The sequence below is a fragment of the Anguilla rostrata genome, chromosome 5 (assembly GCF_018555375.3).
Source record: "Anguilla rostrata isolate EN2019 chromosome 5, ASM1855537v3, whole genome shotgun sequence".
NCBI lineage: Eukaryota > Metazoa > Chordata > Actinopteri > Anguilliformes > Anguillidae > Anguilla > Anguilla rostrata.
In genome coordinates, this window is record NC_057937.1 from 14,301,819 (window position 1) to 14,328,135 (window position 26,317).

Below are 26,317 nucleotides of genomic sequence, written 5' to 3' on the forward strand. Positions count from 1 at the left end.
TATCTTCTGTATTAAAACTATTTGGCCACAGGCTATGAAATTGTGAAAGAAAACAAGGGGAATAACCTACCTTAAAAAATATTATTGCATTTACTGATGTGTGACTCTGCTTTCAGATTTTTATGCACACGTATCTTTTGTATGCTGTTTCTAGACAATGAGCTTCTCAGGACAACAGAAAAAATGCACCATATTATATTGAAGGGAGGCTCACAGCATTTTAAACACTGAACGATACACTTTATTATCAGATGAAACGAAGTGTTGCTTGACTTTTGAGCACAATTCGAGTGGTCACATTCCAGTTCTCGTTTCTGTTATGTTATGGTAGAATTTCTCAGGCCCTGGGTAAATATAGGGCCAGGTCAATCTGTCCCTGAGGGCCACCCGTTTTTTTATTTATTTTAGAGAAGAAAAGTAGCTGTCATGCTACAAATTCATTTATTTTTAGGTCTCGGTTTAATGTCTCATATAAACAATGAGGAAAACATGAGCGCTATGCCGCATAAGGTACATGTTTCGAGCTGTGCGTATAAGTCAAGCAACTAAGTCAAGATGTGCTCATCAAACAAAAGTATTTTAGCTTTGCTGCTCATGTATCATACCAATAAGTCAACACCTTGGCTCATGAAGGTTATTCGTTTTAGATTATTGTATTTCTTTCACTGTTTGCGGGGAAATCAATGGGGCACAAAATTCAATATCTGATGTCTGATTAGAGGCCTTTTTTCCACAAGCGGCTTTTGATTGCTGTTTGGGTCATCTGATTATTCATTGACTCAGACATGTCATAAAATGGTGTGATTTTATAGCCTTGACAAAGACCAGAACACCAATCAATATTCACCTGTATTTGGAGAAGATATTAACCATACAATGAACTTAATTTGCCACGAATAAAGATATTGGCCAAGGAGATCATCAGTGAAATGAATAAGAGGCAGCTTGAAAAGCATTTCTTTTGCATGGTTTATTTGTTCCAAACATGTCAGAGGCCAATATTATGGTGAATACTACTGATCTGTGAACCTTGAATGGAACAAGCAATGTACTTTCAAAAACCTCAGGTAATTCAATGACCTGTCCTGTCTGTTCAGAATTGGGATTAGACAATCTATAAATTAAAAACACATGCACATAAATAATTGTTTACTCAATCAATTATTTTATATAGTTTGTGTCCCATTTAATGGACCTCGTCCCATTTAGTTTAGGTGTGGATTAATAGTGCTTTATGTGGTCAAAAATGACCCGCAAGGGAAAAACGCAGTCTGTAACGTGACAGAAATAAAGATATTTATTTCACCATAACAACACCCATTTTACGCAATACTTGATGAACGCAATCAAACTATGTTTCAGATAACCACAAGAGGGCGCATTCATCAAAATATTTGCATTTCAGAACTCCAACATGAGCTGACGTTAAGGGCAGGTGCAACGGACCACGCAAGGACGGCTGCTTGCATCATTTTTTATTTTTTTGGCCACCCTGTTATATGTTGAAAAGGTCAGTTAGTGAAAAATGAATCCCCCCTGTAATTAAAACAAGCACAACGAATGTCATTAGTATTAGAAAAATAATTTTAAAAAGGCACATCAATTCTAATATCCAATTCATTACATTCTATGGGCTGCAGAAGTCAAATAAGTAATAATTTTCAACGTTCAGATAAAACTATTTACATTCAGAACCGGAATTATAATATATTATAGATACCTATCGTTTCAATAAAATAGTAAACGGTAGCCTGTATATGTCCATTTAAACATTTTTTATGTAGACTTACTCAGACTTAAAACATCTCCCTCCCCGTTCATATCTTGCAATTACTTCATCTAATGTTGCTAAAATGTTGCAGCTAAAATTGATAAACCAATTTTGAACGGGCTATAATTCCAAATTAAAACACTAAATACTTTAACGAAGAAAATCATGAAGTGAGTAAAAGTTCAGTGTGAAAAACGTACATTGTTCTGGTTGCCTTGTTCTATTAAAATGATTAAAGTGAATACAGTTAAGCAAGTTTTGCACTTCGAGTTTGGCAAGGACCTGAAATAATGCCGCACAAAAATAGTATACCCCACAGAGGTAGACTAAGTTTACATGGCCTTAACATGGATTTCTCATTACCATCCCCTCCTCCAAGTTACTCCGCAACTTCCATACTGCGCTCTAATGAAGCCTGTGAATGCGCACGTCAGATGCAACAAGCGGCGTGCGCGTGTCCAATGCGCCCACAAAAGACATCAGCTTTGAAATGGTACTGGAGAGTACCAGCTCATTGCTCCACGAGGGTTGCGCGAAGGAGTTTCGAAACAACTGGTAGGACGTACAGTAGACGGCACCGCTTCTTTTTAGAATAAAAGTACGAACAGAACGAGAGAGCATGAAGTAAAGAGGAAACATATAAAACATCGGACAACGGGAAGACTCTGTTTTTTATTGTGTCCCGACCGAATTCGAAACTGCTACCGCGCAAGCTGTCAAAGACAGCCTTAACTTTTACGTTGCTTTGAATGGAATTCTTAGCATGTACTTTATCGGATTGTTGGTTGCCTAGGGGGAGAGGTGACACCATCTCTCTGTTATTATTGCATTGTTAAGTTGCATTGTAATTTTAATTTCTTAAAGGCATGTTGTAGAGCATGAAAAGCGCTTTAGTAAATTGTCGAGTAGGGTATGTTCTCAGTAGCTTACACTTTGTTTGGATTTTGAACTAGTTTTTTTTAAAAAAAATATTTTTTACAAATATAAGTGCAAACTCGATCGATTGGTACATTTTCTGTAGCCTGTTTCAATATAGAACAACAACAAGCGAGTCCAAGCCGAGACTGAATAGGTGAATACAGTTGGACCGAGAGAACACCAGCATCTCCCGGGATGGTGCGCTTGCTGAACTGTCTCTTACTGGGGTACTTTACATGGCACATGCGGATATCCGACGCACAGGGAGAGTACTGCCACGGCTGGCTGGACAGCAATGGGAATTACCAAGAAGGATTTCAATGTCCAGAGGACTTTGACACCATGGACGCGACCGTATGCTGTGGCTCCTGCTCCCTCCGATACTGCTGCGCGGCTGTGGACGCAAGACTGGACCAGGGGAGTTGTACAAATGACAGAGAACTAGAGGACACTGAGTTTGCTGCACGTAAGTTGCCTACAATCATATATTCATCAAATTCATATTTCATAGATGATGCTACCACTTATAGTGGAAACAAAAAAATAAGTAATTATTTAGTTTCAAACTATATTTTGATGTGCCAGCAGCAGAAGTGGAACATTCAATGTGGGACACTGTCCGACATTCAGGTGAAATGTGGTTCACCTTTCCATCAAAATTGCGGTCTCGAAAATACGACAGTATTTCTTAGCAGCGTTAAAATGGTCTAATGTTAATATTATGATTAGACCCATTGCCTTTGTTACAGTGGTTATTGTTAAAATAAAAATTTCCCAAAGCGGCGGCAGCAGCAGCAGAAGCAGAAACAACAACCACAACAACAAGAACAATATTAACAATTTGTGTTAGTCAGTAGTAGAAGATTAGTTTTTAAGAAAAAATAAAAACAAAACAAGAACAAGAAAATAAGCACCACAAGAACAAGAACAACAGCATCAGCCAATTAATAGAAACAAATACTGTCAAGTTGGATTAAAAATTATAACAGAATTAAGGTGAAAAAGATGAGAAACACAGGCGGGCGACGCAAAGTATTTCACTGTTTTTGTAAAATTTGGCTATACTAGATCATTTTTAGTATAAAAATGATCTAGTATATTTCAATCTGCTAATATCACACCATACATTTAAAAACTGAATTCAGTGAAGAAACAGAAAAAATAAATCTTTTTGAAAGTATCCTAATGTATGTGGCCTATTGTTTAACTTTAGGTAAGTTTGCAGCCTAAATATTCGCATTTTTGATCAAATTAAAACTCAGCGACGTAGGGCCATTATATATTCAAACTATGATTTGTCTATTGTACAAATAGCAGGCCTTTTTTAGTTGTTGCTCGTGACAGAAATCGGACCACGCCTATTAGCTGAGCACGGTCTTCAATTTAAGCGTACAGTTATGTTTATACATTTTCAAACAGGACCCAAATAAAACTTTTGCAATTGGCTAAGGAACCCAAACAAATATTTAAGTAGGCTATATTACCTATTAATTAACTTAGTTCTGTTAGTCACAATAGATCTTCTGAGTCACTGTTTAGACGTATGTGTAGTTAAGTTTTTAGTTGGTTGCATATTAATCTAGCAATGGCATGCATTTCTGCTGGGATTCACTACGTTTCTTACTAAAGTTTGTGAACCTCCCTGTAGCCTTAATGACGGATTAATTTATTTGATTTTTTAATAGGGCTTGAACCTGACTGCTAGTGTGACATACCAACCTGGCCTAAAATTAAAAGGATGAAAGAGAACATGCAAAAGGGTATTTCGAACTTTATTAACCAAGCCTAGCGCTAGTCTGGTCACTGGGGCCAAAATCGCAGAGTATAGGCTACGACTACACTTGCTGTTTTATTTAGCCTATGGAAGTTTTATTTTGATGAGTGATTAATTAGCTTATACTTATACTAATATTTACACACACTAAAAAGAACCGTGGCACTCACACGCCAATTAGAGGAGTTTGAAAAGAATTTCAAACTCTGACAAATATGCTATTAAGTACATTCAATAGCCCATAAAAGATTAACGGGTTTGCACGTACTCAGGTTCAAAGTGTAACATTTGTTAAATTGAACATGCAGCACTGTATTGGCATTAAAAACAGACCCAACGTGTCAGTTCTTGTTTCATTGATGCTTATACAAATACTACTGTTGAGTTTTCTTGGCCATCTGTTTCCTGTACAAAGAAATATGAATATCATTATTTTTTTTCAAGCATCTATTTCAGAAAACGACCGTTTGCATATGAGTCGTTTAATCTGAACCTTAACTCGTTTTATGCATACAATACAACTTTTACTGACTAATCTGGTACATAATTTTCATCACGGAGTGAAACAATAAAAACAACGTACTTGTACATTTCTAATAGGCCTACATGAATGTAAAAAAAGGAAGGACGTGTGTACATAGACTATATGTGACCATATTGCCAATATTAGTACAGTACAAAAAATTAATTTGAAATAGCTTCCTAAAATACAAATAGGAACAGCTTACTGTACACATCTCTAACTCAACATTTCAGTTGTATTTTGTGAATTTTGCCTTAAATGAAACAGATGGGAAAACACAAAGTGAACCCCTTAATCGCTTATTGGTAAAATATGAGAAATGTTGAAAAACCTTTTCTCTCCCATACAACTATTGTATTTAGTTTTACTCAAAACTCACCACTTTGACTGAGTCAATGCTTAAATAATATACTTTATCAGAGAGTACTCTGGTCGGTGTACAATATTGATAATACACTTTACTCGTAATGAGTGAACTGACCTATTCCACGTTTCATTGTGTGAGCTATCAACGCATCGATTGTCACCAGCCATAGTCTTACATGTTATTTAGATGTTTCTAATCCAGGTGATTCATGTTCACATTAGCAGCGGCTGTAACAAAACTAGTCAAATTGTTGATGAAAACAAATTCTAAATTCGAATGGGTTATTCCTCCGTTGTATTAAATTGAAGTTGACTCTTCAGTTAACGTGTGTATTAGCTGCTAAAGTAACGGTCCTGCCCTTCCGCAGAGCCGATCTACGTGCCCTTCCTGATGGTGGGCTCCATCTTCGTGGCGTTCGTGGTGGTGGGCTCCCTGGTGGCGGTGTACTGCTGCACCTGCCTGCGGCCCAAGCAGCCGGCGCAGCCGCCGATCCGGTTCTCGCTGCGCAGCTGCCAGGGCGAGACCATCCCCATGATCCTGACGGTGGCCCCGCCCAGCCAGCGCACGCCCTCCCGCCAGTCCAGCACCGCCACCACCAGCTCCGGCTCGGCGGGCGGCGGCGGGTCGGTGCGCCGCTTCTCCCTGGGGCGGACCGACGCTGGCGCGTCGCCGGGGCAACAGCAGCAGCAGCAGCAGCAGCAGCACGGGTGCCTGGTCTCTGCTGGCCCCCCCACCCCCTCGCAGGCTCAGCCGCAGCCCGCCCTCCTGCCGCCCCCGCCGCCACCTTACGCCACCCCGCCCTGCGGGCAGGGCGCCCTGTCCCACTCCCACACCCACACCCACTCCCATGCCCACGCCCACGCCCACGCCCACGCCCAGCTGCAGCTCCACCAGCCCCTGCACTCCGGCCCTGGCGGCGCATTCCTCCTGCCCCAGCAGTACTTCCCCTACCCCCTCCAGCCCGAGCCCTTCTCCGGCGGGAAAGGCTTCGCCGACTTCGGGCAGAGCTGACCGCCATCGGTGGACGGGACCGGGGGGAGAAAAGGACCCGTCCTCTGGAAGCCTCCTCCTGGACGGGGCGCAGAAGAGGGGTCGGGAGGCGCTGGCTGCTTTCGTTGACAGAAGAGGAGCCGGAAGGAGGACGGGGTCGTCTCAGAGTGTCCTGGGGCGGACTTTCCCTGTTTATAGCATATAGACGGGGGGTGGGGGGAGAATTCTGTGCCCAACGCAAACGCAGGCTAGTGAGTCGATTAGCAGGTACTGAAGAAAAGGAGGTTGATGGAAGCTCAGTACTGCAGATGAGGTGTCCCAGAGGATTCTGCGAAAAAGATGGACCCATTGCAAGTAGGAGTTGGCACAGGGCACCAGAGACTGAGCAATTGAACGATTGTTTCTATGGAGAGGGCTGCTTTTCAGAGGGATCTCCATTCGTAATATCCTTCTAATGTACAGTACCACATGCACCTTTTCCACATTCTGTAAACAGGATCTGCAGTCCCACTTCTGCACGGTTGGCCTGAATTTCAACACAGGAAAACAGCAGTACAATAACACTAAGCGAGCCACAAAAAGCACAACCTGCTATGCAGGAACAGAGGGATGCCGTGATGCTCACTTCGCACTCTGGGAAAACATTTGGTTTTGACTGCTGGCTGGCTTGGTGGCAGATCAGTCAAGGGAGAAAAAGACCAGAGACTAAATATGAAAATGTGATGCAGACAATCTCAAGACTTCACAATAGAAATAATGGCTAACGGAAGCCTATTTGAATTGTGCAGGACTAATATTAACATGCAGGGGAAATGGTTTAAGTGTTTTACTAACTATCTGGGGAAGAATTCAGTAACTGTATCAAGTGTTTTGTTTGGACTAATTCAAAATATAACAATAATCAAAGAAAAGCATTTACCATCTCAAAATTTGTGTTAGCATTTACTGGTGGTTTGGGTGCTTACATCTGTTTTTTTCAGCATTTGTCTTACTGAAAGAACAGCTTGAGAACAAGCGTGAAAACCTAAATACTTTAGAAACAGAACCTTTAATTTCATTAAAATGAAGGATGGAAAAATACATCTTATTAGGGTTACAGTTTATGCCCCCTAATTAAGTTTTTATTTAATAGTTTTTGACAATACTTGTGCCGATAATTACTGTAGCAAATGCCGTGGGTAGTTTGTTGGAAAAGTTCTCCATTCTTAATTTTGTTTTTAACTTGACCTGAGATATTGGGCTATAATCGCGTTTCAGTTTGTGGCATACCATCAGTAATGAAATTAACAAATTAATCCCTGTTTTCTGCAAATAGGGAAATACTTTCAAGTAAAGGGCGGATGCAGAGAAGGTAAAGACTTTGGAAAGCTAACTGTAATTAGCGCGTGTAGGAACCAGCACTCGTTTGTCAACAGAGTGGGATAATTAACGAGGTTAATGTGAAGAACTCTGCCTCCATTTGTCAGCTCCTTTGTTTTCTCCTCTGTTTGGGATCTGTTTCTTTCCACACACGCTGTGCGGAAGAAAAAAAAATGAGGCGGATTTTACTTGTCAGACTCTCGCGAATTCTTGCGGCGTGAGGAAATAATGGCAATGCGCATTTCTCAGCCTTTTCAACACCGGTTTAGCCCGGAATGGAATGGCTGCGGTCAGCAGCCGAGCCGTACATGTGTAGCTTTACACGGTAAAGAATTAGCCCTTTATGCCTGAATGGGAAACGTAACTGTAAATGGGCTGCAGCTGCTGCCTGCAGATTAGCTGCACTGTAGGCGTGAAATGTGATTTATGAACAAGTCCACAGGTAGGCCTAATGTTTTATTAATTGAGTAGATTCTGGGTGTGATAGTTGTGTAAAGCGAGCCCGCTGTTGCTCTAAATTTGAAAGCTAAAAGGAAAGACACACGAACGCAAACAGAAGCAGGCTATTTTCCCCACTTGTAAAGTTTTTATTTCAGTAGTCCTTCATGGCAGTTAAAGACAGAACATTTAAAATTTGCAGTCGCTACATGCAGAAGAATCACAACAGAAGCCAAAAAATCTGTAAGTCGGGACAAAAAAGGACGACGATAAAAACAACAACCAAACGACCAAATCGAATAAAAAGTGCAATTTTTTCCCCCCTCCTTCCACGCATCGGTCACCCGGGGGAGAAGCAGAGAACTGTTAACACTGAAAAACCCAGTCATGCAGCCACAGACTTTCACAGACACACGGTTTAGGAAGCAATACACGGCCTAGTCCATCACACACTTCCTGTGTCCAGTTCATGCCTCACTTTCACATCAGAGGACTAACATTCAAAGAGTTTTGGAATCGTCATAGAAGGTCTGACTAGACAGAAATTCTATATAGAGAAAAAAATAGTATTCCTTTTTTTAAAAATCTTCTTTTAACAAGCAAAAACCACAATGCCTTGATTCAGAAAACAACACCAGATATTTCTTGTCAGATACATTGGTTGCACTGGTTGTGTGAAGTAAATATATAGATATATAGATATATATATTTTTTTGAAAACTTTTACAAAAAGATTTAAAATTCTGAAATGATGCATCCCAAGACACACTGTCAAAAGTTAAAGCATGCTTTTGACCACAACACACGGCCACTTGCTTACGGACACGCAGCGGGAATACAACGCGTATGCGACAGGAGTAACAGACGTTCGAGGTTCCAAAGGGCGACATTAAACGTTCAGTGTTGGCTTGGAAAGATGACCCCCTCGCTCGCTCCATCACGCTTGTTTTTGAGAAGGGGGGTGGGGGTGGGGGGTGGGTACGAAGGCCCGGGTGCCGACCGAGACCCGTGAATCTGTGGCCATGCAGTAGCTGGGAGACACCCGAGGGTCATGCACACAGAGCAGCAAACGTGCGCTAGTGCACGCTCACACACGCAGACACATGCACTGACACACTCACGCACGCACACGCAGACACACGCACTGACACGCTCGCGCTCACACACGCAGACACACGCACTGACACGCTCACGCACGCACACAGACACACACACTGACACGCTCACGCACACACGCGCACTGACACGCTCACGCACACACACGCAGACACACGCACTGACACGCTCACGCACGCAGACACGCACTGACACACGCACTGACACACTCACACACACACACGCAGACACACGCACTGACACACTCACACACACACGCAGACACACGCACTGACACACTCACGCACACACGCACACATGCACTGACACGCTCACGCACACACACGCAGACACACGCACTGACACGCTCACGCACGCACACACGAGGCACGCACTGACACGCTCACACACACAGACACATGCACTGACACGCTCACGCACACACACGCACTGACACGCTCACGCACACACACAGACACACGCACTGACCCGCTCACGCACACACACCCACAGACACACGCACTGACCTCCTCACGCACACACCCACAGACACACGCACTGACCTCCTCACGCACACACACGCAGACACACGCACTGACACGCTCACGCACACACACACAGACACACGCACTGACACGCTCACGCACGCAGACACAAGACACGCACTGACACGCTCACACATGCACACACATACTTGCACACGCACACTCATGAACATGTACTCACACACACACACACACACACACCTCCTTCGCACACATGCGTACACACGCACTCGTGGATGGACCATTACCTACAAATAAGACAAGGAAGAAGCAAACACACCTGCTTTCTGAACTCACCCACAGGAACACAAGCATACTAAATACAGCAACCTATCTCCCGTAGGGAGGAGAGAACACATAGACAAAGTTGACCTTAATAATAATAATAATAATACCACCATTCACACAAAGTATGGTATGACATTTGTCAGTCTGGAAAACAAATGAAACAAATATCCAAATGAGAGCACAATCCATACAAAGCACGCAAATGTAAAATGTGTACTTGATCGATATAAAAATATGACTATCAAGACACTGTTATCGTGTACGGTCGACACCTGTCAAATCCGCCCCACCCCAACCGCCCTCCTAAGCTAATGGCACTTATGTTTCCAGGGATGTACTCTGCATTGAAAGACGTTTTATTTTTCGAAAAACAGAAAGAAGGCCGTGTATGAGAAAAGTTCAATGTGGTGTCCCGGCCCTAAACCCCCAACCCACTCTCGGTACTGCCGTTATGTATTTTATTTAAAAAGTGCCTCGCGGCACCCCGGCAGCCCGTGAACAGAGCACCCACGTCCCACATCGGACAAAACCGTCCCATCGCAGCCGTATTGCAGTGTACAGGCAAGGGGGCTCAAAGACAGGTTTTCTCTTGCCTTTTGGGTGTTCAGTCAAAGCTGAATAGTGACGGCCTATTTCATCTTAAATACTTTCTGTCGGGGAAATATTCTGGTAGGCACTGTTGTGATAGTTGCAGCCAAGGAACGTGTGGAATGAAATGAACTGTTAAGAGCAACCGAAGCAGTGTACGAAATGGTTTAGATGCAAAAACAGGTTCACGACTCTAGACTGTGACTTCCGGAAAGAGTGGAAAGAAAATGAACAGACAGGCACTATGAAGGCCCACAAATTAAATGACCATAGTCAAGTAGAATGCCACACATAAGGCCTTCAAGGCTTGGTATAACACCACATATTTTACATAACATTGAGTGCAAAAAGAAAAAAAACCATTTAAATAAATGTATCACAAGAATGTACAGATTGCGGAGGTTCATTCAACACGAGAATCCCATTCTGGAGTGTCAGAACAATTCGGTAGGCTTTCGGATTGTACATAAAATATTTGAGTTAAGATTTTAATATTTCAAGTTAAAGCTGCATCTGTGAATGTCAGATTGCAATCGAGACAAAATACTGCGCACACGTTTTTGTTCTTTGGCAATCTAGACTTCAGAGTTATTAATTTTCAGATTCCAATTTTTCGTGGAGTGTGGTGTCTGAACCTCCAGGAAAAAAAAGATGAATTTTCTTTTGCATCTCATTCTCTCATTTTCGCCTCCTCCGACGTGGGAGTTCAAGTCAAGAAACCTTCATTGCATTTAACATTTACTCACTTTCCTGTTAAACCATAAAAGAGCTCTTCAGCAAAGCCCTCTAGGTTCATTTCTGAAAATACTCAACATGAGCCAACAATATATAAAAAAAAAACAAAACTAAAACTGAAACAACAAAAAGTACCTCACACCTTTTTTAGTGCTAACGGGGTAGAAACCTCAGACCACAGACTGGAACGTAGGCTCAGTGCTCACGTCACAACAACAGAAAGTGAACGTGTTTTTTTTTTTTTTTTTTGTAAATGTTCTCGTTTCTCGCAATTCCCCCTTTCTCGCCCCTCAAAATCCGCCTCTTTCGTTTTCTCTCTCTTTCTCTGCGAAAAAAATAAGAGCACAAGGAAGCGGACGCAACTGTCACTTCCCGTTGGCTTTCTCCGACGCGCCCGCTGTAGGGTGCTGCGCTTCAAGTGCGGGTGTCCTCCCGGGGGGTGGGCGGGGCTTCACCACTCCTCCGCCCGCTGCTTGGTGGTGTCGTACGCTCGGATCACCTCTGACTGGGACACCACTCCGTTCTCGTCCTGAGAGAAAGCGTAGCCGTCTGTGGGGGGGGGGGGGGGGCAAACGCACACGTCAGCTGATGGTCCTCGGCTGCACAGCTGCAGTCAGCACTTAGCAGTCGCTCTCTCTCTACGAACCCTCCATCAGAATCACAGGATGAACAACAAGCCTTGTTTCCCGCCCAAATTTCTCATTAGCTGTCAACCGTGTTCCAGACGTTTTCTTGAAATAAATTAAAGAAATGCTGAAGGCTTCTTGTTTGTATCAGTCAAATGCGCTTAATTGTTTCAGAGAGTAATAACAAAACATTAAAATGGTCTGGCATCATAATGGACAATTTAAACTTGAGTGTCTTCTTAAAATGCAGCAAATCATGTGTATCATGTGCAGGCTGCTCTCTCTCACAGCAAATTTCACTGCTCTAAAACAGAAAGGGTTTCTGCTGTGAAGTTGTAGCAGAATGCAGTGTATGTGCAGCTGATCTGGTTTCCTGGGTATGTTGTACATAGATGGTCTCAGCTGAGGTGAGGGTGTCGAGATAAGGGAAGCATAAAACAAACACGCACCACAGCAAAATGTGACTAGACACTCAGCTCTACGCTTTCATCCATCCAATTATTGGTCTCGAATTAAAGCCAACATTTACCCACCCACAGATGACATCACAATGCCGGGGGTCAAAACCCATAGGCCCTTCCAAAAGCCAGGCCATCGTCAACCGTTTGGGGGTAAGATTTACACTTTAATCCTGAGCCAATGACCTGCCACATCAGCACAGCAAAGTCAATAAACCGATCCTTTTACTTTCAGGTTCAAATCCGTCTTTGAACCTTTGCATTGGGAGTACTATCACCAGACCTTTCAGTCTGTCTACCACACCCACACTGCTACGTTTTCTTACCTACCGGACATCCTCGGGTCTGTGGCCCCCAGACTCACCTTTACCCTTTACCCACGAGTGACTCGGTCACTCCCTGCATGTCTGCAGGTGTGTGGGAGCGGCCAGTGAGAGGAGTGCATTGTGGGAATGACAGTGACACGTTTAACATTCCAGCAGTTGGGAATCACAGTTATGTCCTTACAGTACCACAAAACACCAAAGGGGAAGAGTACTACTAACTACTGTCACATATATGGTAGGGGGACAGCCTATCAGACACACACATAGACATATGAAAGATGGTCATGAAGCCCTGCTTTGTGTGGTTGGACCTGATATGTATTGAGCCTGGAGCTGGGCCCCATCTATCTGAGCATGTGTGGTTCTGCTCCATGTGCTGCACCAGCTCTCACTGTTACAGAGTCCAGCCTGCAAGTGATAATGGGAGCCAGAGCCAGTCTGTGCCGGTCGGCCCCTGGTAATAACAACCACAGCCGTTACTCCCTGCTGGTCAGTGTGCCTGAGTGCATCTGCATGTGTTTTTGTGTGTGCGAGAAGTGTTTCCTTTAATGCCTTTTTATGCTTTGGTTGTGTACCTCAGGGTGCCTGACTCATTTGGCTACATGGCATGCCCAGCAGTCATGCCTACAGATCCATGAAGTAATACAACAGCAATGAGCCCTCCAGGCACATGGTACGTCTGTAGGGTACCATGCTTGTGAAAGCCCATTCATTTATATGTGTGTGTGTGTGTGTGTGCGCATGTGCGTGTACTTGCGCGTGAATGTGCGTGTAAGTATAAAGGTGTGTGGTGGTGCATGTGTTTACGCACGAGAGAATGAGTGAGACTTACGCAGCAGGTTCTGTTGCATGGACTCGGAGCGGTACATGGAGGCGGTGTTCTTCTTGAACACGTTCTTCAGAAGCTGGGCTCTCTCCGTCAGGCTGCGGAGCGACACACACACACACACACACACACACACACACACAGAGTTAGCAGGGAGCGCTTCAGAGAGACTTAATTACCCCCGTGCCCAAACACCTCTGGGGAGCAGAGCCAACTCCTGCGGGCTCCTGAAGAAGAGATCGAGCCACATGCGCAGGGAGAGTAGGGAGATATATAAACGGCTCTGTGATGGTTCAGCTCTTTGAGCTGGGATAGCAGCCAGAAGGGCTCAGGTTCAGCATCATTAAGGATCAATGTTCCCTCTAAGCTGCGCGCGTGCGCAATCGCGCACTGCCCGCACATTCTCAGCGCACAAGAAAATCTATCCAGCGCATAAACAACATCAACATAACGTATTAATTCATATCTAATATTAGACCTAATCTAATCTAATTAATTCGCCCAATAATATTGTTTTTTTGTTTCTCACTCAGTGAGTGACAGGTGTCCAGCCAATGATACGATACGGTTCACTTACGGTACGAAGCCAATCATGGCATTGACGGTGCTTGCGTCTGGGCCCTGCCTATATGCGCCGTGCAGGTTAGCTAGCAGGTTAATAGATGCTAATACAAACCCCGCATCATGGCGAAACGAACAGGCAGCGACACATCCACTCAGCAAGCCACAGTAAAAAGAAATGCAGTTCTTTTAAGATGGAATGGCTGTCGGAGTATGTGCAAATTGAAGAAAAAGCGGGTAAGAGCTAAAGGAGATCTCACAGCTTGTGGATATTTGTGCTACATTTCAAGCTTCCAGTGCCGACTGTGAAAGAGGATTTAGTTTAATTAATCATATCAAAACAAAATCCAGAAATCGTCTTGAAGTGACACATTTGGACCAGCTGATGCGCATAAAGTCAAAGCAAGAAGCAGACGAAGCCATCAACCTGGACAAAGTGTACAACCATTGGAGAAGTGAGAAGGACAGACGTGAAAAATAAGGTAAAATTTAAGTCAGATTTGTGCATATTCTAGTGACGGTTATTAAGATTTTGTCTTTATGGATATTAATCATTAAATGTTGTTACTATTAGATCATTTATGGGTAGTAGAAATGCCAAGAAAAACTGTGAAATTAGATATTTTACAGACAAAGTGTTACAGGAATTTGCACTGTATCACAAGCTACAGCACAAGTCATTGTGCAAAATGTGAATGTTTTAATGTAAGCAAAATGTTATGTCTGAAAGGTGTATATGTCTCATATCTTCCAGAACAGGACCCTCAGCCAGGCAAAGCAGGACTCTTCCCATGGCCAAAGCAGGACTCTCACATACTGTATAACATCTACACATCCCATTTTTCAGATTTTTGTCTTTTTTTAAGTGGACCAAATTACTTATTTAAAAATAAAGCGTGCATATCTAATGTTGCTCACAGTAGTCCTCAGTTTGCTCAGGGAGCTTGTGTGTATGCCCAGATACATGAAAAATTAGAGGGAACATTGTTAAGGATTAAACGAAAACTCAAAACATTGCAGTAGCACCGTCAGTAAATCCTGCAATAACGATTGCCACATTTAAATATAAAATGTCTGAGGCAAGGTGTTTTTCTATACGTCAATCCTGTGAAGGAAAATGGCATCCATAAGTTCACTGTGGTGAGCGAACTGACCAGCGACACTCAAGATCAGAATGACCTGTTGCTAGAGCCAGCTGTCGGGTTTTGTGGCCATAAATAAGACGTTTAAAATTGTCAGAAGCGATTACAGGATGGGGGTGGGGGGGTGGGACTTTTTGGCGATCGTGGACCGGGAAACCAGCACAAGGACAATAGTGTTAAAAGCGCTATTGGCGCCCTCGAAATACAGCACAATTAAACGTGCCTTTAAAAAAAAAAAAAAAAACATTTAAAAACTGAATTGGGTGGCCCCCAGATGGTTGTGGCCCTGAATGACCGTGTGGAGCACTTATGCCAGCAGCCAACTCCGCCTGTCGCCCATTTGGAAGCAAGCAGGCCTGAATCTAAGGGCATCTACAAATACAGTCTGGCAGAAAGCCTGTTATATGCTTTCATTCCTTTTGACAGAAACAAATACTATCCACTCCACCAACACCTCCAATATTTGTATTCACGTCAAAACAGAAAGTCCCCAGGGGTACACGTTTAACATTTCTTTATACCCCGCCAGACAGTAACTGTACACCAACGGTAATATTAATGACAAATACCCAATCACTTTTTCAAAAGACAAGAGCTAAACAGTCTTAACCAGACACAGACCAGTTCCTAAAGCCGGGCCAATTTAAACATTACGCACTATAGGCATCAAGTGCAGCACGCGACCGGAGTCCTCTTTCCCCCCATCATTTAATAAACCTCTTATAAACGTTATTTAATTAATCACTTACAACAAAGTAATATTATCCCTCGAGGGCATTAAGGACGATCATTCAAACCTTCAGTATCACTGATGCTCAAGCCCAGTTAAACAATACTACAGCTGATATACTGCTTTCACAAACTCACACAAGAATCAGTTCTGAGACCGGATCAAGTCCAGAGGCTATTGGGAGTAGCAGACTATGGGAACACAGGCGAAAGTGATTATTTCGGAGAATGTGGGAATAATAGCTTGCAACCAAACAAGAGCGTTAAAAAAGCAAACAAGCGGAGGGGGAAAACCTGGGGATCCGGGCGATCAGGGGGGGAGCGGTTGTAGAAAAGTGACACGGACAATATACAAAGCATTAGGTCTATCCTGGTGTTGAATCAGGGGTCACCACGACCATTTCTCAGCCTCGCAGAAGACCATACTCCAGCCATTAATCAGAGGCGAGCACCAACCGTGAAGAGAGAGAGAGAGAGAGAGAGAGGGAGGGAGAGAGGGAGGGAGCGAGAGGCGTTTTTCACAACAAAACTGAAGGCTAAACAATTTCAGCCAAAACCGGCGGGCTGCTATTCATCACGCGATTACGGTCGCGCTGGTGACAGACGGAGGAAGTCATGGCTCCTGACCCACACCCCGCAAACTGACACTTCTATTAGTCAAAGAGTTCTGGGACACCGGCCCGGTGATGCAGTGAGTATGAGGCAGCCACAGCCTGCTCTCACCACTGAACACAGATAACAAAACCAAAAGCCACGCCAGATATACCACAGGGTATATACCCATTTTATACATATTCCTCCTCGTTTTATTTTTTAAACAAATTTATCACACCTATACTGTGTCCAATTTATATAATTATATCACATTCATTGAATTAATTTCATCCAGTTATTTAGTTGTAATGGCAACAAATACTTTCCAGGTGCACTTTTGAACACTGCAAAAATCTCAACTAACATCCAAGAGCACCACCATGGAAAGAACACAACACTGCTGCTCTCTTGACACCTTTCTCTTAGTGGGGAAATCCCTTTGAGACAAATGACCTCAACGCCTGCTCAAATCCAGCTAATATGTAGTCCATCATGCTCAACCGTAAAACGCATGCACAGCAGCAGCTAAGGTTGAACGTAGTGCTTTGTTATGTTGGAGCTGGGTCTTTTTTTTTGTCTAAAAAGCCTCCAGTCTGATCCTAATGCCTTATGAAGGAAAGATGACAGGCATTTAACCTTAAAAGTGAGAGTGGTACGCCACAGTGTGCCCTGACAGATCTGGCCATTGAACACTGGGCACACGCCCTCGCCAGTTCAAAGCGTCTCAAACGAAAAGAGCACGAGCAAAAGTGAGCACTGCCCCATCTCACGCCCACTGCGGTCTTTGAGCTGCAACAGACAGTCGCTAATTCACGGACCATTTCAAGGGGCTACATTCAGTTCGTAAGGGGAGACTGAATAAAATCAAGCGTTCCTTGATGGTTTTTGCCTCTCCCCTCCACCGGCACTCCTCACAGAGGCCCTCAGCATTATAGCTGTTCTGCCTGCCAAGTGACCGCCTGCTAACGGGCTCCAAGAAACGCGCAAAAAATAAATTACCTCCATTACCTTCGCAGTATGGAGAGAAAGCTCGCAGCTTTAGGGCAATTATGGCTCGCTAAGACAGAGAAATTACATTTCCAATCCTGCAGAGTTAGAGGAGAGTAGCAGAGCACAGCACCACAGGAGGCTGACTGGGAAAACAGCGGTGATGTAGCGAGCACGCATAACAAGTGGGCTGCACCTCACACACACACACACACACACACACACACACACACACACACACACACACATGCGTGCGCACACACACATTGAGTGAAAACTACAGTGAGTTCTAAACGCAGCCATTCTGTACAGAAGAGCAGAAGTAGGATTGTCTTGGTGGGAGTAGGATGGAAGTAGGAAGCAGGAAGAAGGAAGTAGGAAGCAGTTTACCTTTTCCCATGAACCACTGCACCAGGGTCCTGAGACTTTGCCTCCAGTTCCTGCACCTCATCCACCAGGGTCTTGAAGCAGGACCTTTTTACTCTGTGGGAAACCATCAATCGCCACAAGATATTAAGAATACAGATACATGCACAGACAATAATTAAAAGGAAAGAACCAAGGCACTCATTCTAATATGTCTTTATTTTTAGAGACACGTTCATGAAGAACAGTTAAAAAACACTAACACCTTTTGGCAAAGAGCGCCTTCGTCAGGGTGCAACAAAATTAGGGCAATACATAACAGCCAAGTCGTTTTATACATTCACAAACACTTTAACTACAACCATTCCAGACAACTTTATTGCCTATGGGGGATTCGAAAACAACAATGTGAGCATTGTTTGCTCAGCTTTTAAAAATGATGTCATTTCATTATGCTCCAGAAGGCTTAAATGAATAGGTACCCTTGTTAAGTGATCATATTGATGTTATTGTAGCATATGTGATGAAGGAGGGGCCATGAGAGCAGGTACTCACACTTTGTACAGCACGTCAAAGGCCAGGGAGGTCACGGGAATGAAGAACAGCCCCATCCAGAACACTCCGGAACTCAACATCATGTACTCCTGCAACACAGCACGCACGCACGCACGCACCCTCATCATTAAGATGACCTCAACACTTCAGACTCTCTTCCCAGCATGCTCTTCCCTTTATCAATAAACTGAAAGATTTATGGCAAAATTATAAGTGGACAATTCAGTGTGCCTAGTTTAACTTCAGCTTAACTTTCGCAACAGAAACCTTTGCAGAGAGAGATAGAGAGAAAGAAAGAGACTGACAGAATCATTGGAGTGATAAGTCTCTCAATGTGAAGGGTATTGCTGCAAACCCACCAAACCCTCACCCACTCTTCAATCTTATGAAGCACTGCCCCTCAGGCACAGGATCTTTTCAACTACCAGTCATTTCAGAATTAAATGAAGATAGAAAGGTGCTGAAAACAGTGCATCTCACCGGTAAAATAGAATTTCTTTGAGCTTTTCCTCTCAATTTTATTCAACAGTTTTATAGTTCATCTCGTATTTCACTGCTGTAAGGAAACTGAATATGCTGAAATATAGTGTAAGTACTTCACAACACTATATTTAAAACGCACTTAAATACCTCAAAGTAGCAAACTTTTGAATGTTAGCATATTTATGGTGAAGTTCAGTATCTTGATTTATCTTATTTCAATATATTTCATTTTGGGTATCATTTATTTCCATAGTTTTGACAAAAGGAAAATAAAACATCATACGAGGACTGTGTAATTCCATTAGGCGATGATGAAGGACGCAGACGTACGGTGTCGCTCTCTAAAATCATAAGCTCAGCCTGCTATTTCGGCACAGCACCGCTCTTTCCCTCAGTTCTCACTTAGGAAGCAGGCTAAATTCCGAGCGCGGTGATTGAGTCCGACTCGGAAAACGGCTCGGAACGCCATCCCCCCCCCCCGGCTCCATTAATTAGCACCGGAGGAGCGCCGGGGGAAGCGGACGGACAGGGAAGAGGAAACGCTCGTTCCAACCGAACCCCACGGACTCGGGGGGCACTCCGGGGGCGAGAGTCGCGCGCAGCCAGCCCTCCCTCTCCGCGTGTTTGCTTTGGCCCGGCGCACAGAGACTATCAGTCGTTAAACGCCAGAGAGCGAAAAGCTCGTCCCTCGTCGCAAATTGCGGAGCGTGCTGGAGCCGCTTGTTCGGACTCGGGTTCCGGACAAAGCCCTCCCTGTCCTCCCTTGATCCGATCTCCCCGGGGTCCCCGTGCGCACGGATCGGTGTCGCGGGTATCAAAGGTGTCAGGTGTTTGCAAATTAGGCAATCTGTCAATCGTTGCCAGAAGACATACTTTGAAGGCGGGAAAAAAACCCACAAATCATCCAGAGGAAGGGTGTGGGCCAGCCCGCTGAGAACAGAAATCACGTTTCCGACAGGCGTCCAAGTAAATATAGTAGTAGTGAGCAAACAAAAAATCACCTGGGAGACAATATGTACTTGTTTGCAAGAAACATATCCATGGCAGAAAGGCACACAAAGAGTTGTTTCGAAAATAGTTGTTTCAGAGATTTATGAAAACTGAAATCTGAAAACGATCTGTTTGAAGTTACTGGGACGCTTGAAAATAAAAGCTGAAATCCCAGAGACACATTCTACTGCAACCAACAAAGACAGCAATCTGGCACCTCTTTTCTGATATCAAATATACCAAAGCATTTTTAACTGGGTCTAGAATAAGTAATGCATTTCTCAGCTCGAGTACTATTAGTGCTCAAGTGAATAAGTGAAAAAAACAAAGAAAAAGTCAATTCTTCAGCATCGAGGTATCATGATTACCGTATTTTTTCTGCAATTATACATGAGAAGTGCAAATGCTTTTGGAATTGAGGTGGTACAGACAGATGTGTTTGGTAGACCTGATTTGCCCATGCCCCTGGGAGCTGGGGCACAGGGGGACCGGCTTTTTTGGGGGAACTATCCCAGCTGGCCTAGCGAGAGGACTGTTACGTCTGTAGCTCCAGGGCGGCCATGTTTTCTTGAGACTTCAGCACTCTCAGTGCCCACCACTGCCCGGCCACACAGACACACAGGCTTGTTTTCATACCCAATACACCTTACACAGACATACAAACAATCTCTCTCTCTCTCACTCTCTCTATCTCTCTCTATCTCACATACACAGACACATATACTCTCTCTCACACACACACGCACAATCTCTCTCTCTCTCACACACACACACACACACACACACACACACATAATGTAAACACATACACCTTCACAAACACGTCACCATACGAAAAACTCAACCTCACAAAAACGTCTTTCCCACTTCCTAATCACCTCCCTCCCTTTCTGCCGACCTCTGCTTTCCTTCCCGAGCAATCTGCTCTTCTGTCTTCAGTCCTTTCTCTGTCCCGCTCTCCTTCCCTCCCTCTCTGTCTTTCTTTGTTGTGAGCGAGCGCACAATCAGCATTCCTGGACGCTCCCTGCCCCGAGCCGGCTCGGGGGGCGAAGGGAGCGGTCACGGTCAAGTGGTTCGGACGAGGGAGCGGCGGCGGCGCCCCGGCGGTTTTTATCTCCCGCGGTGCGTAATTATCGCGACCCCGGAGAAAACCGCGGGGCCGGGGGTTCCGTCCGGGCCACACTCCCCTCATCGGTTATCTCGCTGATAGGCTGATCACTGTGATGCACCTATCACAGGTCTGCTCCAGGTCTCCGGCTGCATTTAATCCCGTCACTGCTGATGGTGCCGACTCAGCCCCATTAAACGCTTACAGGCCGAGCCGCTCCGACCAAGTCATTTACAGTTCAGCTAAAATAAATAACGCAGGATTACAGCGGGACCCGTTCTGGAAAACGGTGATAAACCCCGCTTGAGAGGGGGGGGGCGATAAGAAGACAATTGCGCTCACTCACTGTTAAGCATTCCCCTGCAATCCTGTCAGCACTCTGTTAAACACAGAAACTGTCAATCCTCGAAACAACTGTTCATTTACATTCATTAAGGAACTGACCGAGTGCAAGTTCAGCCAATTTCAGAAGAGGGTGAAAAAAGGTGATACTGTAATCACTTCATATAATACCTCATAATTATCTCCACTGCTGAATAACAATAAGCTATTGTAATATCGCCTGGGTAAAATTAGCGGTGCGATTGGGCATGCGATCCACGCTCGTTTATGGCTGCCTGGCCATGATTGACAGGAGAAGCAGTGATTGCGGTGATCGGCTGATTGCGCCTGGGTCCCGAAAGAGTCCAGAAGTGATAACATAGGTGCCGGAATGTTAATTCCCTCCATTGTGATGGTAAACGTGAAGGGGGAACAATCCAGACCTGCTATTCACCCCGGTCTGGGCCTTCGGCTTTAGAAACCAGCCGCACCGATTCAGAAAAGCCAACTAACTCCTCCTCCTCCTCCTCCGCTCTCTGTGTGTCATATCTGAAAGAACGTCAGATTTCTCACCCCTTTTATATCTGTCCCCGGCTAATCCGAACCGTCGAGACGCGGGGCTGACATTGGCCGTAAAGATCAAGCCTCTTTGTGGGGGCACCCCCTCCCCCCCCCCATCACCCTCCCCTTTCATTTCTGTATCGGTGCCCACCGCCACTCAAACCAGCCCTCCTTCCCCTTTTGGAGGGGAGTGTGCGGTGTGGTCCGGTTCCTGCCGACCAGCTGGGAAAGGACTGGGCCAGGCACCTTGTACAATGGACTGGAACAGGGGGAGACTGTTCTGATCTGGGGGGGGGTGGGGGAGGGAAGTCTGCTTCTGCCAAGAATGAAGGCCCCCTCCAACTTTTTAAGGCTTATGCAATCAGATGGATTTTATTCAAAATGGAGTGTGTGTGTGTGTGTGTGGGGGGGGGGGGGGGTTGACTCCTTAGGGAATTGTGCGATATCCGAGCATCCAGCTGCATTCAATATCCACTGCGAAGGGGAGACCCCCAGCACCCCTCCCGGGTCCCTGGAGTCCCCAGTGCACTGTGAGGAATTCTAAATGTGTTTACCCCCGCGATGGAAAACAAACCCCGTCACTCTCAGGACACTGCCCCCCCATACCCCATACCCCCCCCCCCCACCCTCCGGCTGCCTGGAAGCAGCAGAATACCTCCAGCACTTCGGAACGTACTGCTGCATAATTCAGCAGAGATTTACATGCTCCCTCAGTGGGAAAGCCCTGCCAGGAAAGCACATGCGAATAATAAAGACAAAAACACACACCTGTGCGCGTGCACACACATGCACACACACACACATGTGCGTACACATGCACACGCACACCCACACACACACACACACACACACACACATGCACGCACACAACGCACACACACTCAAGCATGCACAGGTAATCTCTTCAGGACGACTCTGACGAGACTGTCATCTCGATGGATCCGACCACACACTGCGGTAACACTGAGGGTCAAAGGTCACAGGGCTCGAGGCACTACAGGAGAAAACTGTTCTTACTGACTGTCCCACTCACCTTCAGGGGATGCAGTCACTTAGAATTCCAACATGATCCATGGTGCATTCCCACATCCGCATCCTCATCATTATCATCATCATCCTCATCCTCATCCTCCTCATTATCATCATCATAATCGTCAACGTCACCACCATCGTAAACTTCAACACCAGTTTAGCCCTAATGCTCCTTTTTAAGTTCCGCAGGTTAAAGCCTAAATCTGCCTCCATGTTCTCCTGCTTCCAGACGACACATTCAGGGGCTCCATTAAATCGGCAACCAATGAGATTTATGGACCCGGAGTGAGCGGCTCGACCACAGAGTCAAAGGGGCTGTGAAAATGACTCAGGCACTTCTTAAAGCGGGACTCGCTCACTTTGAACACGCCGAACGAAGGAGCCCAGCCAATATAAGACACGGTAGGCGTATCGGAGGCCCTTTTCCTGTGGCTTACATAAAGCTAAATTACGTGTATTCCCATAAAACTCCGAGCAGCTTCCCCAAGTTCTAACTTCCGCTGAGTGTTTTACGGGTCTCCTTGGGGGGGCGGGGTGTGGGGGTGGGGGGGGTGGTGCTACTGGATCCGTTCCGGCGCTGGGACCCGCGCTCCCTCTTTACGACCCGCGGCCTGGATCTGTTTTTCCGACTGCCAGCGCTGCACTGACCCCATCGCCGGGGAGACTCTGACGAGAGCCAAACGGCGTTCTCAGACGTTCCTCCGCCGATCGAAGCGCTTCTGCCGGCAGCACGCGGCCACTGATGTTTAGCGGCTAAGCGAGCGGAGCGTGGATCTCAATCGCATGGAACGCCACATATTGGCAGGCTTGAATTATCATGGGAAATCAACACAGAGAGACCGCGCGGAGCCTGCTCTAAATTTAGAATCAGCTTGTTTATCTTGTTTCTGTGATATTTTTGCTTTGACAATACCCTTGTGGGTTAGTTACTGTGTATGTTTGTGGTCAATCTTATAAAGTTTAGCTATTATATAAATAGTTGATGAACACATACAGAAGAACAATAATGAGGGTGACTTCCTGAATTGTGACCATAAAAGGAGGTCACAGTTGGACAATGAGCCAATGGCTGTGATTCTATTGTAAGAAAGCTAGAAGATCCCCAGGTAAGGCTGATGCATTTGACATGCCAGCATAGCAGAACAGTACCCATCATGCCATGCTGTAAGAGCAGGAGTGTAGTGTGGATGGATGGGGACGTGGAGGGGTGGGGGGGGTCTACTTACCTCACCAGACATGTCCGGAGCCAGGGGGATGAGGGGCCACAGCGAGGAGTACACCACAAAAAACACCACCCATAGGCCGATGCTGCCCCAGATGGCGATGTGACTGAACTGGGGGGCAGACGAAGGGTGTCAGCGCATCACATCCATTCTGCTTCACCTCATCATGCCTCTTGAACATCCACACAACCTTTCTGCAGCATCACATAACGACTCATATATCACCATGTGAGAAGATTTCCAAGATCTATTCAACCGTTGTCTCTACGGTGCTGTGACAACATTTCTGACACTAAAACATTACTGCTCACAAACACTCTTTTTAGCTCACCACATCAAACATACATGAAAAAGGATTTGTACTTCTATACACTGTGTTAGCATCTGTTACGGTTACAAGAAAGACAAGGTGGTGTAGAAGAGAGGAGAGGGTTCAAAGAAGAGAGGAGAGGAAGAAAAAAAACCTCAGGGTTTCAACTCTAAGAAAGATTTATATTTCCGATGACATTTGAAGAATAAATGTATACATTTCAAGGGTTTATTTCTGATGCAATATTGAGGGCTACTTTTGTGAGGTGGAACTACATTTTGATGCACATTAAAGGTTGCTGTAAATGTTGCGTTTCATTTTGGCAGTATTTCACTGACTTTTCAAGGGCAGTAGAATATCTGAGCACTTGACCTTTCCATGACTTTCTGTGATAAAACTATTTTTTAAAGATTTTAAAGGGCCATGATAATCTTGAGAAAAGGACAGGGAGATTCAGAAATGATAGAGGACAGGGAATTGTGGGTAAAAAAGATTGCAGTGAAATAACTTTGCAGTAGTCTATACACACCATAGTCCATGAAGAAGTCTCGAGGCCAGCTTTCAGACACACCGTGATGACCACAAACTAGGAGAAGAACAGAATTAAGCCACACAAGAACAATATTTATAACACAATTTGTCAAAATATCAAATTTAGACCCCCTCCCCCAAACCTGGTTCATTCCTACTCGTCTTGCCCGATTAAAGTGGTCAGACGCTCATATAAACCCAAACCCCAACTTGAAAATGTCCCAGCATCACTTAAGTACACGCAATTGACTCAAAAACTTCTCGAGCCAGAATGGCGCAATAATGACACCTAAAAAGGCAAACAAATGACCGATTCTGCACTGAGGCAAATGAGACCACCTGGGGTCCTAATGCATAAACATCCGATAACTTACCGTGTAAACCATGTTTCCTAAAAGGAGGTAGTCGGGCGTCCGTCCATTTCCAAACACCGTATCTGTCAAGAAGATCAACATTCCGGCTTTTAGAGAGCTCATCGTTTCGGGACTACAGTTCCCAGTCGACTGCAAAAGGTTACGGAGGGTATGCCATTAATAGGAGGAAACAATCGACAGTGTAAACTCCGAACGTAAACACTTGGGCGTGCGCGCTAGACGGTGCCCCTAATGGAGGACTAATGAACCGTCGCGCAGGACTCGGTGATGGAGAAGTGACGAGCTCGGCTGTAGCTGAAGGGGAACTAAAACACTGTTAAGAGGCACCAGTCTTTGTGCTCCGGACAAGTCAAACACTCTTCTTTTCTGCTGCAGTGGAAAAAAAGCATAGCTCCACTAAACGTGTACTGTATATTCTCACAAATTTCCGTGACACATTAGCTTGCATCTCACAGAGACAGAGTCAGTTCAATTAGTCAATGTCAACAAGAGTGTTTTAAAAGGAACATGCCAATTTTGTTTCAACTGCTACGTATTATTTTAACGCCATAAAAATCAAGACACGTTTGTGACTGACAGGGAGGAAGGCTTCATCATTCAGAGGGCTGAGTGTGCTGGAACTCTTTTAAAGGGATTTAAAACAGGCTGTCAGTCACAGACTGGGACTTCCTGTTTTGTTTTGCCGAACACGGAGCCCTGTGTGGTCTTTCAGCAGAAATTCCCATCACACTCCATCTCTGCTCTTCAGACCCCATTCTTCATTCCTGTGCTCTTGTTGCTGGTGCCATTTCTTTTTTTTTTTTCTTTGGGAATTTCAAATACT

At 44.9% G+C, this 26,317-nt stretch overlaps 2 protein-coding genes and 1 long non-coding RNA gene across 3 annotated transcripts in view; 2 read left to right on the top strand and 1 right to left on the bottom strand.

Annotated features, from left to right (window-relative positions):
* The first annotated feature begins 2,228 nt into the window (after nt 1-2,228).
* LOC135254784 (protein shisa-3-like) lies at nt 2,229-6,896 on the top strand. The gene is made up of 2 exons (XM_064335279.1): nt 2,229-3,155; nt 5,721-6,896. Exons 1-2 carry the CDS (start codon nt 2,885-2,887, stop codon nt 6,362-6,364), a joined length of 915 nt encoding a protein of 304 aa, XP_064191349.1. The 5' UTR covers nt 2,229-2,884; the 3' UTR covers nt 6,365-6,896.
* Nucleotides 6,897-8,266: 1,370 nt separating this feature from the next.
* LOC135256047 (phospholipid-transporting ATPase IA-like) overlaps nt 8,267-26,317 on the bottom strand; it is a 107,522-nt gene continuing 89,471 nt past the window's right edge. Inside the window, exons 32-38 of the mRNA XM_064337922.1 lie at nt 25,495-25,556; nt 25,119-25,175; nt 24,283-24,390; nt 18,562-18,650; nt 18,031-18,123; nt 13,634-13,725; nt 8,267-11,940 (exon numbers count right to left, since the gene is read on the bottom strand). Of these exons, the coding sequence (XP_064193992.1) occupies nt 11,843-11,940; nt 13,634-13,725; nt 18,031-18,123; nt 18,562-18,650; nt 24,283-24,390; nt 25,119-25,175; nt 25,495-25,556 (599 nt within the window). The 3' untranslated portion in view covers nt 8,267-11,842. The remainder of the gene's footprint in view (nt 11,941-13,633; nt 13,726-18,030; nt 18,124-18,561; nt 18,651-24,282; nt 24,391-25,118; nt 25,176-25,494; nt 25,557-26,317) is intronic.
* LOC135254785 (uncharacterized) lies at nt 14,367-15,101 on the top strand. Its single transcript, XR_010329962.1, has 2 exons — nt 14,367-14,670; nt 14,943-15,101. It is a non-coding gene; the product is annotated as an uncharacterized LOC135254785 (long non-coding RNA).